The following is a 17979-nucleotide window of genomic DNA, read 5'->3' as shown; positions in this document are numbered from 1 at the left end:
TCAGCAATGTACAAGGGTTCTAATTACTCTTTTAATTGCCAACATTTATTTTCCATTTTTTAAAAAAAAATAGCCATCTTAACAGGTACAAAGAGGTATCTAATGGTGGTTCTGATTTGCATTTCCCTGATGCTTAGTGATTCTGAGCATCTTTTCATGTTCTTGTTGGCAATTTGAAGAAATGTCTGTTCAAGTCCTTTGCCCATTTTTTAATTGGGTTATTTGGGGTTTTTTGTTGTTGTTAAGTTATAAGAGTTCTTTTTATATTTTGGATATTAATCCCTTATCAGATATATCTGCTTTGCAAGTATTTCCCCTTATTCTGTAGGTTTTCTTTTCACTCTCTTGATAGTGTCCTTTGATGCATACAAGTACCTTTGGTACATGTCTGATGACTTCCACGGCCCCCCAGCTGTTCTTCCTGCCTCAGTCTTCCTTTCCAACTGTGCATTCCTCATAAAACAGCCAAAGCGATCTTTCAAAAATGTCAGTGAGATTATACCACACCCCTGCTCCATGTCTCTGCCCAAACATCACCTCTTTAGAGAAGCCTTGTTTGCCACACATCTACTTGGAAAGGTTAAGTGATTCACTCAACAGCAAACAACAGGCCAATAGCTGGGCCTGACTCTACCCAAGCCTGTGACTACTGAAGCAGAGATTTAAGTCCCCGCCACACTGACATTCAGATGCAATGACTCCCAAAGCTGTATCTCCAGCCCAGAAGGCTCTTATAAATTGCAGATTTGCATTTTGAACTGCTTAGTGGACACTCCACTTGGATGAGGCTCCTCCAAATCAATATGTCCAAGTCTGAATCCATTGTCTTCCCCACAAATCTGAGTTTCCCTCTCTGCATGAATGGTATCGCCATCCATCCACCGCTCAAGCCCAAAGCCTGAGCACCACCCTTGACTCCCTCCCTCCTTCACTGATCCCTCCTTCTCTCCTCATCAAATGCTGCCTCATTATATCCTAAATATCTCGGAAAGTTGTTTGCTTCTCTCCAACCTCTTTGCTAATATCTCTGAAGTCACCACTTCCTCTCATTGAGATTTTAAAAGCAGGCTGCTGACCTGTTTCCCTACCCTACCTGCTATGCTCCTGCCCTAGTTTATAAGAGATGCCATGCTTGCTGTCTTCTCTGAGCCTTCCCACAGGCTGTTTCCTCTTTGCAAATACCCGCCCCATTCTCCCCACACACATATTCTATCACTTTAACTCCACTTCTCCTCTAGATAATTTTAAAGAAACTCTTCCTCTGGAAAGCCTTTGGGGCCTCTCCCCATCACTTTCCCCAACCCCAGGAGAAATGTTTTATAACGCTCTGTGCTTATTACATGTTATTATATTGATTGATTTGTAGTCTGTCTTCTAGGACAGATGTAAAGTCCATGTGGATGGGGACGGGTCCAGCTTGCTTATGGGTATGTCATCAGCATATAACAGGGTTCCTGGTAAAGAGCAGATGTTCCATACATTTGTCAAATGGGAGAAGAGATGAGTGGGGTGGCTTTGGCAAGTCAAATGCCTTTCTGAGATTTCATTTTTTCATTTATAAAATGGGGAGAATGGGGAGCGGATGGCAGAGGAGTAGGACGTGGAGCTCACCTCCTCCCAGAAATACATCAAAAATACATCTACGCGTGGAACGATTCTCATAGAACATCTACTGAACGCCGGCAGAAGACCTCAGACTTCTGAAAGGGCAAGAAAATCTCCACGTACCTGGGTAGGACAAAAGAAAAAACAAAAAAAAGAGAGAGAGAGAAAGGAATTGGGACAGGACCTGTGCCCCTGGGAGGGAGCTGGGTTAGAAGAAAAGTTCCTACAACCTGGGAAGTCCCCTGACTGGCGGGGAGATCAGCCAGGACAGAGGGGGAGCTTCGGCGCCTCGGAGGAGAGCGCAGCAACCAGTTTGCGGAAGGTAAAATGGAGAGAGACTTGCAGGGATGGTTGGTACCTCCACCCTGAGCTCCCCAGCCTGAGACATTCGTCCACAGGTGTGGGTGGGGGCTGAAGCTCAGGCTTTGGAGGTTAGACCCGGGGAGAGCACTGGCGTTGGCTGCGCCAGGACAGCCTGAAGGTACGGTGCCATCGTTGGGGGTTGCGCGAGGGGAGGGGCAGGACTGCCAAAGGAGCGTCTTCTCCCCGAGCATGCGCTCTCAGGCCACAGGACGCTGCCTACAGGAGCTCCAGGGGTGGGGGCGGGCTGGGCCTCCGCCACTGAGAGAACCGGGAGCCAATCGCCGCCTCCGCCCTCACAGGGCCCGGGAGGGCACGCCGGTCACCACGTCTGCACGCCCTCTATCCAGGGGATAAGGGCCAGCGCGTGCTGAGGACAGAGGTAGAAGGCATCCCAACTAAAAGTGGCCCTCAAGCCAGAAAATAGTAAAACCACACAAGCTCCCGCATATAAATAACCTTCCAAGACTACGGTAGGTAACTGCTTCTCCTAAACTCACAGAGTAAGAGAAATGTAAGCAAAATGAAGAAGCAGAGGAACCACTCCCAGTTAAAAGACCAAGAGAATTCCCCTGAAGGAACAAACAATGAAACAGACCTCTTCAGTCTGATAGACACCGAGTTCAAAAAGGAGGTAATGAAAATCCTGAAGCAATTAAGGAAGAGTATTGACGGAAATGCAGATTACTGTAAACTGGGGAGGAGAATACCAACTTTGTTGCATCGTCATATGAGTTTCAGACAATAAATGAAAGCTTCTGAAGGCTAATATGCAACAAACGATAGTTACTGTATTTTTAGACATTTCATACTTTATTAAAAAGATTCTATTGCAGGACAATTTATTAACTGTCAGGGGTTGACATGGACCCTCTTGAAATTTTTTTTCGCTTCGCTTGAAAAAATAACATCTCTATGCCATGAGTCTCCACCCCTTAACTGAACATCCTTCTATAAGGTGCCTAGTACTATCTGCTCCCCTGAGGAGTATTTGGTAAATAATGGGTAATTTCTAAGCACAGGTCAGAATTTTTCTCTTCAGTTAGTATCCTATGTGACGACCTGACTCTGTTCTGCTTTCAACTCCAGAATTAAACCTTTTTTCTTTTGGCAGTGATTCAGAGGTATTTTTTGAACATGGTTCTACGAGAATTGGAGGCTCATATAAAAAGCTGGTTTATCGTGAGTACACAGATGGCTCCTTTACAAATCGAAAGGAGAGAGGCCCTGAAGAGGAACATCTTGGCATCCTGGGTGAGTCTGTGCAGAATACATATGACTAATGCACTCTTCCCCTGAGCTACAATCAACCTCAGAAAGAACAGAAGCTTCAGAACCTGTGGCATGATTTCTACCTATAAACTATGGACATGGAAGAGGAATCATCAATAAAATGCAGCAGCTAATTACTTTTCCAAATGTAAATTACCCATAGTAAATCTTCATCATTAAAAGCCAGGCTGACTTCAAATGATTGATTATTTTTTTTCTTCAGAGAGGTAAGGGGTTTGTGTGACTTTGTTTAAATAGACAGTAAAGCTGTTAGTTTCCGCTTTTAGCCAGATGTACATTCCCTTAGAAATGAAATTCAGCTGCTAATGAGACAGGTTGGGTTTGTTTTCGAGCCTCCTGCAGGCTGCCCCCAGGCGGAGCCCAGAGACCTGTTCTTGCTCAGGCACTTGGGCAGAATAGCAAGTGAGTGGATTCAGACTGTCCTCACGCTTCACCTATTAGCGGTGTTACCTTTGAAAGTACTCAACTTTCTGTGCCTGTTCCCTTTCTGTAAAATGGGAACAATAATAACAATAGTCCCTACTTCATAAAGCTGTTGTAAGGATTAAATGAGTTAATTCACATAAACACTCAGAAGAGCACATAAGAAGCTCTCAATAAGTATCATTTAATATATTACATAAAATATTTTTGTACTATATTTCTGTGTTTTTGTTCTATATTTAGTAATAATATTGATTTTGGTGATGGGAAATCCACAACAGTGGTGTTACTTTTCACAGCCAAGACAATTTAACTTACCCCCTTTGGGTGGTCAAGGTTTATGGCATTCTCCTGACTCTTGGGACAAATAACACACATCTGGTCCACAGAAAAATAGGGTGAGGAGAGTGTAGATACTCTGAATAGTATGTTATAGATGTATGAAGCTTGTGAACTAACTTGGATAAAAATGGTAACAAATTTCATTACCTGAAGTTAAGTAAGAAAGCCCCTCTCATCTTTTTCTGGTCTCCGCATGTCAAATTGATATTGAATTTTTTAAAAACCAAGCTTTCCATTTGCAACAATAAGCATGTTGCTTCCAGTGGTTCTTGCCAGAGGACAAGGCAAAGAAAACAACTGTCTTATGCATTCTGTATGCTATATATCAGGGAGGATAATGATTCTCTCTTTGTCCCTAGGTCCTGTCATTTCGGCAGAGGTGGGAGACACCATCAGAGTCACCTTCCATAACAAAGGAACATATCCCCTCAGTATTGAGCCAATTGGGGTGAGAGTCGATAAAAGCAACGAGGGCACGTACTACAACTCAAGCAGAAGTGAGTACAACACTCCGTAACCAAACAATAATGTTTAATAACCTACTGTGCTGGTCACCCCCGGGAAAATTGTCCTGCAAAAACCAAAGGCAGGAACTTCTGAGGAAACTTCTCATATACCGTTCTCAGCATCATGCCAGGAAGCAAGTAAATCTCTTCCTACCATTTCCAATATGCTTGTGGAATTTTGTCCTACCTTAATTGGATGATTATTGACAATGCTGCTAGTAACTTATTTGGATTGCATCAATTATACATTTCCAGAGTTCTATTTGGGTGATTGTTAAATTTGAAAAATATTCTTGCAATTATAAGATTAGATGTACATTCTAGAATATTTAAAAAATATAAAAAGGTGTAGCCAAAAATATTATCCATATTTCTATAGACAACCACTATTATATTTTTGTATGTCCTCCACTCTTTGATCTGTGTAAATAATAATTACATGTGTTTGAGATCATAGAATATAAATATACTTATCACTATAATTTTGTACCCAGAGTTTGCTTTCTTAGCACTATAAACATTTTATGAATATAATTTTAGTGATACAAAATATTCCATTACATGAAAGTATTCAGGTATTTTTGTATGTCAAGGCTGACAAATGAAGACCCTAGTCTGGGTCTTAGACTTCTTGTATCCTCACGTGGAGGAAGGGGCTAGGGAACTCTGTGGGATCTCTTTTGTCTGGGCACTAATCCCCCTCAGAAGGGCTCCACTCTCATGACCAAATTACCTCCTAAACACCACCTCGACCACCATCATATTGCGCATTAGGATTCCAATATGTGAATTTTGGGGAAACATAAACATTCAGACTATAGCAGGCACCAATCTCAGACAGAGGTTTAGAGGAGACTTCCTGGAGAAAATTATTCCCATTTGTGACCTGACACTGGTAGGATTCCACTCTAATTCATAAAAGGAGCACAGAAGTGGGTTATCCTAGACTAAATGCACTCTACCCATGGCTCAAGTGATGACCTTAGAAAGCATACTTTACCTCTCCAGTGTGACCTTTCTTACAGGTGCGCCTCCTCCTTCAGCCTCCCATGTGGTACCCAAAGGAACATTCACCTATGAATGGACTGTCCCCAAAGAAGTAGGACCCACTTACAAAGACCCTGTCTGTCTAGCTAAGATGTATTATTCTGCTGTGGATCCCACCAAAGATATATTTACTGGGCTTATCGGGCCAATGAAAATATGCAGGAAAGGAAGTTTACTTGCAAATGGGAGACTGGTAAGTCCAATGAGGGAAAATGAAAATGATTTTCCAATCCCTTTGAATTATCATTATTATAAGGAAAATTCTGGGGTTTGAGGCAGTGAGGGTTCCACGCATAATGTTTATTATAATTTTTTCTTAGGCTTATATCTATATTGTGCAGAGATTCTCTGGCTAACATGATTGTTCCAAGATGAGTTGGAAACAAGATTTTCCTTGGAATCCAAAGTCTATTAAGATACCATTAGACTTCAACACACACGTTTTAAAAAATCACCTATTAATGATAATACGTCACTCAACATTCACTAAGGAAATAGTGCTTAAAATATTTTTTATGTGGCAGCCTGGATGGGAGGGGAGTTTAGGGGAGAAAGGATACATGTATATGTACGGCTGAGTTCCTTTGCTGTGCACCTGAAACTATCACAACATTGTTAATTGGCTACACTCCAATATAAAATAAAGTTAAAAAAAAATGAAATGGGAAAATGACCCTTTGATCTAGAAATAGAAATCCCTAATCCCACCATTGTTTTTAGCTCTAAAATAAATATTTTAAAATAAATCTTTAAAAGAGAAAGATTCCTTTAAAAATGCATTCAATACAGTTATCACATCTTAAAGCATCATCATAATTCCTTAATATCATCAGATTTCCAATCAATGTTCACATTTTTTTTTTTTAAAGTACTAATCTCTCCTAGTGTTTTTTTTTTTTTTTTTTTTGTTTTTTTAATTTTATTTATTTATTTATTTATTTATTTATTTTTGTGTTGGATCCTCGCTGCTGTGCGAGGGCCTTCTCCAGCTGCGGCAAGCGGGGGCCACTCCTCATCGCGGTGCGCGGGCATCTTGTTATCGCGGCCTCTCTTGCGGGGGCCACTCTTCATTGCGGTGCGCGGGCATCTTGTTATCGCGGCCTCTCTTGTTGCGGAGCACAGACTCCAGATGCGCAGGCTCAGCAACTGTGGCTCACGGGCCCAGTCGCTCCGCGGCATGCGGGATCCTCCCAGACCAGGGCTCGAGCCCGTGTCCCCTGCACTGGCAGGCAGACCCCCAACCACTGCGCCACCAGGGAAGCCCCAATGTTCACATTTTAATTGAACATTTGTCCTTTAATTGTTTCAAGTTTGTTGTGTGGATAGGCACTCAAATAATTACACACATTACAATCAGTTGATATGTTTCTCAAGATATTTTCTTGCGTTTTTCTGTTGCAAAAGTCTTTTATCCTGTAGAAGTTCTCACATCTAGATTTTACTGATTGCATTCCTGTGGTGTCATTTAACATGTTTCTTTCTCTTTTACTCTATTTCCTATAAATCAGTGGCTAGATCTACAAGCTTGATCAGATTCAGGTTAGATTTTTTTTTATTTTTTGCAATACTACTTCATGTGTGGTACTGGGTACCTCGATCAAGGAGTATATAATGTATACTTGTCTCTCAGTCAGGGATGTTGTCAGCTATTGATAAACATTTCCTAGATTCATAAACTAATCAGGTGTTGCACAATAGTAATATTTTGATTCCATCATTCCTTCTGTGTTTATTAGCTACTATACTTGTATAAACAGAAACGTCTCTTATTGGACTATTTGGTTGCCCTGAGGTACGTGTTATATGAGAAAGGAATGACAAATGCTTGATCTTTTCCTTTTATTTACAAGTTTTAGAATTACTAGTTCTCTCCTAGCATACTTCAAAGGTTTTTAATAGTTTATTTTTAAGTACTATTGTAAACTGATGGATTTAAGCCTATTTAGTATGCTTCAATTCATTGCTATTATACTTATTGACGCTCAAAATGTCCTATTTTTTGCCACTGGGGGACTTGCTCAGGTTGACTTCATTTTTACATGAACTTAGTAGTCTTTGAAGCTTCTTTGACTTCTGGTATAAAAAGCTATTTCAGGTTCATATTGTACATTTTCTGAGCCAGACCTGAAATCAGTCATTTCTCCGAAAAAGTCCTGGTTCTTTTCAGTAAGAAATTATTTTTAAAACTACAGTCAGGGCATTAGGGGTGCTCAGTGCTATTGGATTAATCGTTGTTCCTAAGCCTTTTCAGTGAGCAGAATTGAAAAAAACGTTTTTTAATAAAATTCATCATGAGTTCATACTGATACTTTCTATTCAAATTCAGGTCTATGGATTTTGTTTGTTTGTTTGTTTGTTTACTTAACCTCATTGTTCTTATATCTGTATCTCCCTTCAGCTGCACTGAAAAAGCTGAGTTTTCAATAATACCAGCATAAATATGCACTCATTTCATCCCACAATATAGACACAACAGTCTCAGGATTACAATTACAACACTACAGCCAACAATATAATTACTGAAAACAGTTTTGCAGCCCTTTTTGTCTTTAGAGTGGATCCCACTAAGGATGTTCAGTCAAATTACAGATTTAAAGTCACTTGGAATAGTTCCTCCCTGTGGAGTTTTGCCACCCACTGGATACACAGGTTATTTATTTATTTATTTATTTATTTATTTTAATGTATTTATTTATTTTATTTTTTAGGGATTGCTTTTTAAACTGTAACATTGTTTTATAATTATGTAAAACATTTACCTGACTCCAACATCATATCTACAAAAAGAAGCAGATTCAAAGAAATCTAGCATCTATCCTTTCTTCCCAGTCACCTATTCCCTCACTATAGATAACTTTTTAAAAGCTTTATTCTTTTATTTATTTTTCACTATTATTTTTATTAACTTTATTTTTTAGAGCACTTTAATGTTTACAGCAAAATTGAGGATAAAGTTCAGAGATTTCCCGTATACCTCTTACTCCCCCACACACGCCCTCCCCCAATATCAATATCCCCAACAAAGTAGATCCATGTATCCATCATTACAGTATCATACAGAGTATTTTCACTGCCCTAAAACTCCTCTGTGCTCCATCTATTTATCCCTTCCTTCCAACCCCCAACTCCTAGCAAACCCGGTCTTTTCACTCTCTCCAGAGTTTTGCCTTTTCCAGATTGTCATATAGTTGGAACCATACAATGTGTAGCCTTTTCAGATTGGCCTCTTTCACTTAATAATTTGCATTTAAGTTTCCTCCAAGTCTTTTCATGGCTCAGTAGCTTATTTCTTTTTAACGATGAATAATACTCCATTGTCTGGACGTACTACAGTTTATCCATTCACCTACTGAAGAACATCTTGATTACTTCCAAGTTTTGGCAATTATGAATAAACCTGCTTTATGAATAAACATCCATATGAAGGTTTTTGTGTAGACATAAGTTTTCATTTCTTTTGGGGACATACCAAGGAACCCATTTGCTGGATTATATGGTAAGAGTATGTTTAGTTTAAAAAAAAAAACCTTACAAACTCTCTTCCAAAGTGGCTGTACCATTTTGCATTCCCACTAGAAGTGAATGTTAGAGTTCCCATTGCTCCACATTCTTGCCAGAATTTGGTGTTGTCATGTTCCAGATTTTGGCCATTCTAATAAGTGTGTAGTGGTATCTCGTTGTTTTAATGACATGTAACATAGAGCATCTTTTCAAATGCTTGTTTGCCATTTGCCATCTGTACATTTGTCTGTTAAGGTCTTTCACCCATTTGTTAATTGGGTTGTTAATGTTGAGCTTTAAGGGTTCTTTTTATGTTTTGATAAACAGTCTTTTATCAGGTGTATCCTTTGTGAATATTTTCCTCCCAGTCTGTGGCTTGTCTTCTCATTCTCTTGACAATATTTTCTTCAGAGCATGGAATTTAATTTTAATAAAATCCAGCTTATCAATTCTTTCTTTCATAGATTGTGCCCTTGGTGTTGTATCTAAAAAGCTATTGCCATATCCAAAGTCATCTAGACTTTCTCCTATGTTATCTTCTAGGAGTTTTACAGTTTTGCACTTTATGTTTAGGTCTATGAGCCATTTTTGAGTTAATTTTTGTGAAGAGTGTAAGGTCTATGTCTAGATTCATTATTTTGCATGTGGATATCCATCTGTTATAGCACCATTTATTGAAAAGACTATCTTAGTTCCTTTGTCAGAGATCAGTTGACTAAATTTATGTGGCTGTTTCTTAGCTCTCTATTTTTTCTATTGATCTATTGATCTATTTTTTCACCAATACCACACTGTCTTGATTACTGGAGTGTTATAGTAAGGTTTGAAGTTGGGGAGTGTCAGTCCTCCAACTTCATTTTTCTTCAAAATTGTGTTGGCTATTTTGGGCCTTTGGCCTCTCCAGGTTAACTTTAGAATCAGTTTGTAGACATTCACAAGTAATTTGCTGGGATTTTGATTCAGACTGCATTGAATCTATAGATCAAGTTGGGAAGAACTGAAACTTGGCAGTATTGAGTCTTCCTATCCATGAACAGTTACTTAGTTCTTTAATTTCATTCACCAGAGTTTTTCGTTTTCCTCATATAAGATCTTGTACATATTCTTTTAGATTTATAACTAAGTATTTCATTAGGAGGATGCTAATGTAAATGGTATTGTTTTTAATTTCAAATTCCACTTTTCATTGCTAGTATATATGAGATTGATTGACTTTTGTATATTAACCTTGCCTCCTGTAACCTTGCTATAATTGCTTATTAGTTACAGGAGTTACCTTGTCAATCCTTTTGGATTTTCTACATAGATGATCATGTGATCTGTGAACAAAGACAGTTACTTTCTTTCTTCCCAATCTGTATACGTTTTATTTCCTTTTCTTGTCATATTGCACTAGCTAAAACTTCCAGTATGATATTGAAAAGGAGTGATGAGAGGGGACATCCTTGTTTTGTACCTGATTTTAGTGGGAAAGCTTCTAGTTTCTCACCATTAAGTATTATCTTAGCAGTAGTTTTTTGGTAGATATTCTTTATCAAGTTGAGGAGTTCCCCCATTCTTATTTTACTAAGAGGTTTGTTTGTTTGTTTGTTTGTTTTGATCATGAATGGGTGTTGGATTTTGTCAAATGCTTTTTCTGTATCTATTGATATGACCACGTGACTTTCCTTCTTTAGCCTATTGATGTGATGGATCACATTAACTGATTTTTGAATGTTAAGCCAGGCTTGAATACCTGTGATAAATCCCACTTGGTCACGGTATAGTTCTTTTTATACATTTTCAGATTCTATTTGCTAATTATTTTTAGGTATTTTACATCTATATTTATTAGAGTTATTCATCTCTAGTTTTTTTGTAATGTCTTTGTCTGGTCTTGGTATTAGAGTAATACCTGCTAGAATGAGATAAGAAGTATTCTCTCTGTTTTTGTCCTCTGATGGATTTAAAGAGAGTTGGTATAATTTCTTCCTTAAATGTTTGGTAGAATTCACCAATGAACACTTCTGGGCTGTTCTGGAAGGTTACTAGCTATTGGTTAAATTTCTTTAGTAGATACAGGCCTATTCAGAGTGTCTATTTCTTCTTGTGTGTTTTAGCAAATTGCGCCTTTCAAGGAGTTGATCCATTTCATGTAGGTTATCAAATTTATGGGCATAGATTTGTTCGTAGTATTCCTTTATTATTCTTTTAATGTCCATAGGATCTGTATTGATATCCCATATTTCATTTCTGATATTAGTAATTCGTGTTCTCTTTCTTTTTTTCTTAGTTAGCCTGACTAAAGACTGATTGATTTTATTGATCTTTTCCAATAATCAGCTTTTAGTTTCACTGATTTTTTTCTATTGATTTACTGTTTTCAATGTCATTGATTTCTTCTCTAATTCTTATTCTTTTATTTAAAGAATAAAAGAATTATTTTATTTATTTTATTTAAAAAACAAACGTGTGTGGGTGTGTATTCATATTCTAACTTTCTTTTTTCACTTAACAATATAATCTGTAAGTCTTTATATTGTAATATATGGAAATATTCCTCATTCTTTTTTCCAGTGGATATTACTCCCTGGTGTAGACATGCCTCAGTTTATACAATCGGTCCACTATTTGGCAGGTGTTTGCGCTCTTTCCAGTCTTTGCTCTTAACAAATACATTGTAACGGGTAGCCTTGTTCATATGTCTCTTTGTATTTTGACAACATGTCCTTGGAATAAATTTGGTTCTGCTGGGGCAAAGGATAAACACATGTACTCTTTTGCTAGATATTGCCAAATTCCCTTCCATAGGAATTGTACCATTTTATACTCCCACCAGGTATGAGATTAGATTATCTGTTTTCCACAGTTCATAAGTGTATTATCAAATTTGGGGATTTTTACCAGTCTGATAGGACATAAACAGTACCTCTGTAATTTTAATTTGTGTTTCTCTTATTATTAGTTGTTGAACATTTTTTCAAGTCATTAAGAACTATATTCACTTCTTTTCCATGAATTGTTCATAACTTTATCCCATTTTTCTATAAGGTTATTTTTCTTCACTGATTTAGAAGCTTTCTATATATTAGTTATAGAAAGTCTTTGAGATATTAGTTGTAAATATTTTTTATCTTAGTTTATCATTTGCCTTTATACTTTGCTTATGGATGTTGTTGTTTACCATGTGAAATTTTTATTTCTATCATCTTTTCCTTTATTGTTAATGGATTCCAAGTCATAGTTAAGAAAGTTTTCACAACTCTCAGGTTATAAAGGAATTCACCCATTCTGCCTTCAAGTACTTATAAGGTTTCACTTTTCACTTTTAAGTCTCTGTTCCATTTAGAATTTATGCTGGCGTACAGTTAAGGAATAGATCAAATTTATCTTTTTCTAAATGGCTATCCAGTTATCTCAACACCATTTATTAAAAAGTCACACTTTAGGGGACTTCCCTGGTGGTCTAGTGGCTAAGACCCCGCACTCCCAATGCAGGGGCCTGGGTTTGATCCCTGTTCAGGGAACTAGATCCCACATACATGCCACAACTAAAGATCCCACACACCGCAACTAAGAGCCCACTGGTCGCAATGAAGATCTTGCACGTGGCAATGAAGGTGCCGCTTGCCACAACTAAGACCTGACGCAGCCTAAATAAATAAATTTTTTTTAAAAAAGTCACACTTTAGCCCATTGATTTAAATGCTCCCCTTTATCAGATACTAAATTTTCAAACACAATTGAGTCCATTTCTTGATTTTCTATTCTATTCCATTGTTCTCTATCTATTCATGCACCAATACCATACTATTATAATTACAGAGCCTCTATAATGTGTTTAAATGACTTGTAGCCATTCCTCAAGGCACTTTTTTCATCATTTTAATGGCCATTTTTGCTTACTTATTCTTTCTAATGAAGCTTGTAAAAGCTTACCCTGGCTCCAGAAAAAAAAAAAAAAATCCTGAGAGTGTTTTATTGGGATTGTCTCAAATATACAAATTAAATTAGGAAAAACAGCCATTATTATAAAGTTGAGTAACCCTGCACAAGAACATATGTCTTTCCACTTGTTCAAGTCTACTTTTGTGTTTTTCAGGAGTATTTTATAGTTCCCCTTATATAGGTTTTGGATTTTTTTAAGTGTATGCCTAGATATTTTATTTTTATTTGTCTATTATAAATGGTAATGCCATCATTTAAAATTTTTAAATATGTTACTGAAAAAAAATGGTTTTCTACCTTTATTTTTTTTTAAAGATTTTTACAACCATTTAAAAAAATTTTATCTATTTATTTATTTGGCTGCATTGGGTCTTAGTTGTGGCATGCGGGATCTTTGTTGCGGCATGTGGGATCTTTTGTTGTGGTGCATCGGCTCTTCATTGTGGTGCATGAGCTTCTCTCTGGTTGTGACGAACGGGCTCCAGAGAGTGCAGGCTCAGTAGTTGTGGCACGGGCTTAGTTGCCCCACTGCATGTGGGATCTTAGTTCTCCGACCAGGGATCAAACCCGTGTCCCCTGCATTGGAAGGCGTATTCTTAACCACTGGACCACCAGGGAAGTCCCTGGTTTTCTACCTTTAAATTCCATTCTTTTATCTTGTGCTTACCTTGGAAAGGAATAAAAGGAGACTAATGTTTATTGAACTCCGTTTAGGCACTTTGCACATTTTACTTCATTTAACCTTCACAGTAACCCAAGAGGCTAAGTATTGTTATCCCCATTTTTACAGAAGAGGAACTGATACTCAGTGAGTTGAGATTTAAAATGTGAGTTTTTTTCTCTACATATTTTGTTTTCTTCATTTGTCAAATGAAAGAGTCACAACACAGGAAGGTCTACAGGAACTATTAAAAGTCCTCATCCTGGGGACCTCCCTAGCAGTCCAGTGGTTAAGACTCTGCCTTTCCAATACAGGGAGTGCAGGTCTGATCCCTGGTCAGAGAGCTAAGATCCCACATGCTGCAAAGTGTGGCCAGAAAATAAAAAAAAAAAGTCCTCATCCTGGTTTTTTCACGTATTAGCCATGTGGCTTCAGATTGGATAAAATATTCACAGTAAGTTAAATAGTTCCTTGTTTAGTGTCTGAGATTAATGAAAATATCTCATTATTTTACCACTAAATATGACATTGGGTATTAGTTGTTACTTTTTATTCTATTTCTGGTTTGCTGGCACTGTGTTTTCCGTTTAAAATCACTTGAGCTGCAAAAAAAAAAAAAAAAAAACAAAACAAAAATAAAAAAAAGTACTGTGCTAGGCACAGAATTCATTGGTAAATAAGACCTGCTCTAATAGAGTTTATATTCTAGTGTGTGGTGTAGCAGAGAGGAAGGGGCAAAGGGAGTGATGGCATGGAAAGGAGAGGAGATAAGCAAACAGAAAAAATAAAAATAACCTCAGAAAGTGATATGTGTTTTAAAAAAACAAAATAGGGTAATGTGATAGTGAATAGAAATTATAGTTTAGATAATGTGGAAGTATTATTTGAGGTGAGATCTAAATTTTAAAGAGGCAGCCCTGCAAAAATCTGAGGGAAACACAAAAGGAAGAGCTACTGCCAGAATGTCAAATTTTATAAAAATTTATTTTTAGATTTCCTTGAATTATTACCTATCTTTTCTCCTTTGACCAATAAGTGTGACCAAGTACATTAAGAATTTCCTATTGAACCAACCTTGCACTTCTGGGGAAAAAAATATTACTTTGAGCATGGTGTTTTTTTTAATATATTTCTGTGTTGAATTTGATAGTGTTTTATTTAGAATTTCTCATCTAAGCTATAAGTGATATTAGTTTAGCTTCTGTGTGCTTTTTTAGTGATATATCATAGTTGTACTATCTGCATTAAATAAATCGGGAAGAATTTTAATACCTTTACATTTTTATAAATTTCTTTTGCTTTTATTAACTCCTTCTTTTTATTTTCCTAAAATTTTCAGATATTTACAATATTTATTTTTATTTGGCTTTGCTCAAAATAAACATTTCAGACTCTCAGTTTATATGTTTAATTATATTCCATACATTATGACTTGTAGTGTTCTCATGGACATTACTTACTAAATTCTTAGAAATTCTATTTTGTTTCTTCTTTGATCTGAGTTATTTGGACAAAATATTATCTTTCTTTTTTTTTACTTTTTGTCCTTTCATGAGTAATTTTCAGTTTTGTTGCATTATAATTAGGAAATGTGACCTGTAAACTTTTCACTGAAGTTTTCTCTGCAGGTCAGTATGTAAGTGATTATAGAAGTTCCCTGCTGGAATCCTGACACATCTGAAAATGTCACTTTGTTGTGCTTTGCCTGTATAGAATTTTTCAATCATAATCTTTTCCCCAAAAAACGTAATTGCTGCTCTAACTTCCTCTGACATTTATTGTACTAGAGGAGTCCAATGTTCATGGTAACTTTTAAAATGGATTATTGTAGAAATTTGTCTCTCTGAAGTCCAAAAATTTTACCAGTACATTTTTAGGTATAGGTCTATATTACTAATTTTGTCTTGTTTTCAGTGAAGTTTTTGAATTTGAATACTCTAGTCTTTCCCCTTTATAGTGGTGAATATTTCCACCATTATTTATTATTATTATGTCTCACCCTTTTATAACTTCTCTCTAAAATCATTACTAGGTATATATTTTTCATCTTTGAATCTTTTCTTCTGACTTATGGGAGCTTTCTTAAGACCATTTGCATCATTGATTCAGTTATCTGCAGGATCTAACCTTCAGGTTAGTTGGATTTTTAAAATTTGATAAGCATGTTTTTCATCCAAAGAAATGATCTCAGGAAAAAGATATGCAATAATCTCTCAAGTTTTCTCTTCTTTAAGGGAATAAGTTTTCCTCAGGGATTCATATGCTTTGATTCTTTAGACCAATTGCCTTCTTGTCAACTACTGAATCATTCCATAGACCAGATAGCGTTCCTGCTTCCTTATTTTTCACCAGGGATAGGGGAAGGGGAAGTGAGAGTGTCCAAATGGCTGGAGATTGTGTGAATTCTTTTTCTTTTTTTGGAATTTTTGAATTTTATTTTATCTTTTTATACAGAGGGTTCTTATTACTTATCCATTTTAAACATATTAGTGTATATATGTCAATCCCAATCTCCCAATTCATCACACCACCAACCCCACCCCCCTGTGGCTTTCCCCCCTTGGTGTGCATACATTTGTGCTCTACATCTGTGTCTCAATTTCTGTCCTGCAAACCGGTTCATTTGTACCATTTTTCTAGGTTCCACATATATGCGATAATATACGATATTTGTTTTTCTCTTTCTGACTTACTTCACTGTGTATGACAGTCTCTAGATTCATCCATGTCTCTACAAATGACCCAGTTTCGTTCCTTTTTATGGCTGAGTAATGTTCTATTGTATATATGTACCACATCTTCTTTATCCACTCGTCTGTCGATGGGCATTTAGGTTGCTTCCATGACCCGGCTATTGTAAATAGTGCTGCAATGAACATTGGGGTGCATGTGTCTTTTTGAATTATGGTTTTCTCTGGGTATATGCCCAGTAGTGGGATTGCTGGATCATATGGTAATTCTATTTTTAGTTTCTTAAGGAACCTCCATACGGTTCTCCATAGTGGCTGTATCAATTTACATTCCCACAACAGTGCAAGAGGGTTCCCTTTTCTCCACACCTTCTCCAGCATTTGTTGTTTGTAGATTTTCTGATGATGCCCATTCTAACTGGTGTGAGGTGATACCTCATTGTAGTTTTGATTTGCATTTCTATAATAATTAGTTATATTGAGCAGCTTTTCATGTGCTTCTTGCTCATCTGTATGTCTTCTTTGGAGAAATGTCTATTTAGGTCTTCTGCCCATTTTTTGATTGGGTTGTTTATTTTTTTAATATTGAGCTGCATGAGATGTTTATATATTTGGGAGGTTAATCCTTTGTCCGTTGACTCGTTTGCAAATATTTTCTCCCATTCTGAGGGTTGTCTTTTCGTCTTGTTTGTAGTTTCCTTTGCTTTGCAAAAGCTTTTAAGTTTCATTAGGTCCCATTTATTTATTTTTGTTTTCATTTCCATTACTCTAGGAGGTGGATCAAAAAAGATCTTGCTGTGATTTATGTCAAAGACTGTTTTTCCTATGTTTTCTTCTAAGAGTTTTATAGTGTCCGGTCTTACATTTAGGTCTCTAATCCATTTTGAGTTTATTTCTGTGTATGGTGTTAGGGAGTGTTCTAATTTCATTCTTTTACATGTAGCTGTCCAGTTTCCCCAGCATGACTTATTGAAGAGACTGTCTTTTCTCCACTGTATATCCTTTTCTCCATTGTATATCCTCCTTTGCCATAGATTAGTTGACCATAGGTGCGTGGGTTTATCTCCGGGCTTTCTATCCTGTTCCATTGATCTATATTTCTGTTTTTGTGCCAGTACCATATTGTCTTGATTACTGTAGCTTTACTGGCTATTGTATATCTACTATACTACTGTAGATTACTGTAGTATAGTCTGAAGTCAGGGACTCTGATTCCTCCAGCTCCATTTTTTTCCTTCAAGACTGCTTTGGCTATTTAGGGTCTTTTGTGTCTTCATACAAATTTTAAGATTTTTTTGTTCTAGTTCTGTAAAAAATGCCATTGGTAATTTGATAGGGATTGCACTGAATCTGTAGATTGCTTTGGGTAGTATAGTCATTTTCACAATATTGATTCTTCCAATCCAAGAACATGGTATATCTCTCCATCTGTTGGTATCATCTTTAATTTCCTTCATCAGTGTCTTATAGTTTTCTGCATACAGGTCTTTTGCCTCCCTAGGTAGGTTTATTCCTAGGTATTTTATTCTTTTTGTTGCAATGGTAAATGGGAGTGTTTCCTTAATTTCTCTTTCAGATTTTTCATCATTAGTGTATAGGAATGCAAGACATTTCTGTGCATTAA

The 17979-nt window shown here is 36.9% G+C and overlaps 1 protein-coding gene across 2 annotated transcripts in view; it reads left to right on the top strand.

The window, feature by feature from the left end:
* Positions 1-17979, top strand: part of LOC118894786 (ceruloplasmin) — a 67704-nt gene that overhangs the window by 15921 nt on the left and 33804 nt on the right. For both annotated transcript variants that reach the window (XM_036851347.1, XM_036851349.1), the window contains exons 7-9: positions 3080-3219; positions 4383-4520; positions 5555-5769. In XM_036851347.1, coding sequence (XP_036707242.1) covers positions 3080-3219; positions 4383-4520; positions 5555-5769 — 493 coding nt within the window. The remainder of the gene's footprint in view (positions 1-3079; positions 3220-4382; positions 4521-5554; positions 5770-17979) is intronic.

This window comes from Balaenoptera musculus, chromosome 4, assembly GCF_009873245.2.
Source record: "Balaenoptera musculus isolate JJ_BM4_2016_0621 chromosome 4, mBalMus1.pri.v3, whole genome shotgun sequence".
NCBI classification, from domain to species: domain Eukaryota; kingdom Metazoa; phylum Chordata; class Mammalia; order Artiodactyla; family Balaenopteridae; genus Balaenoptera; species Balaenoptera musculus.
Note: the sequence above shows the minus strand (reverse complement) of the source record. Positions and strands in the feature narration are given on the sequence as shown.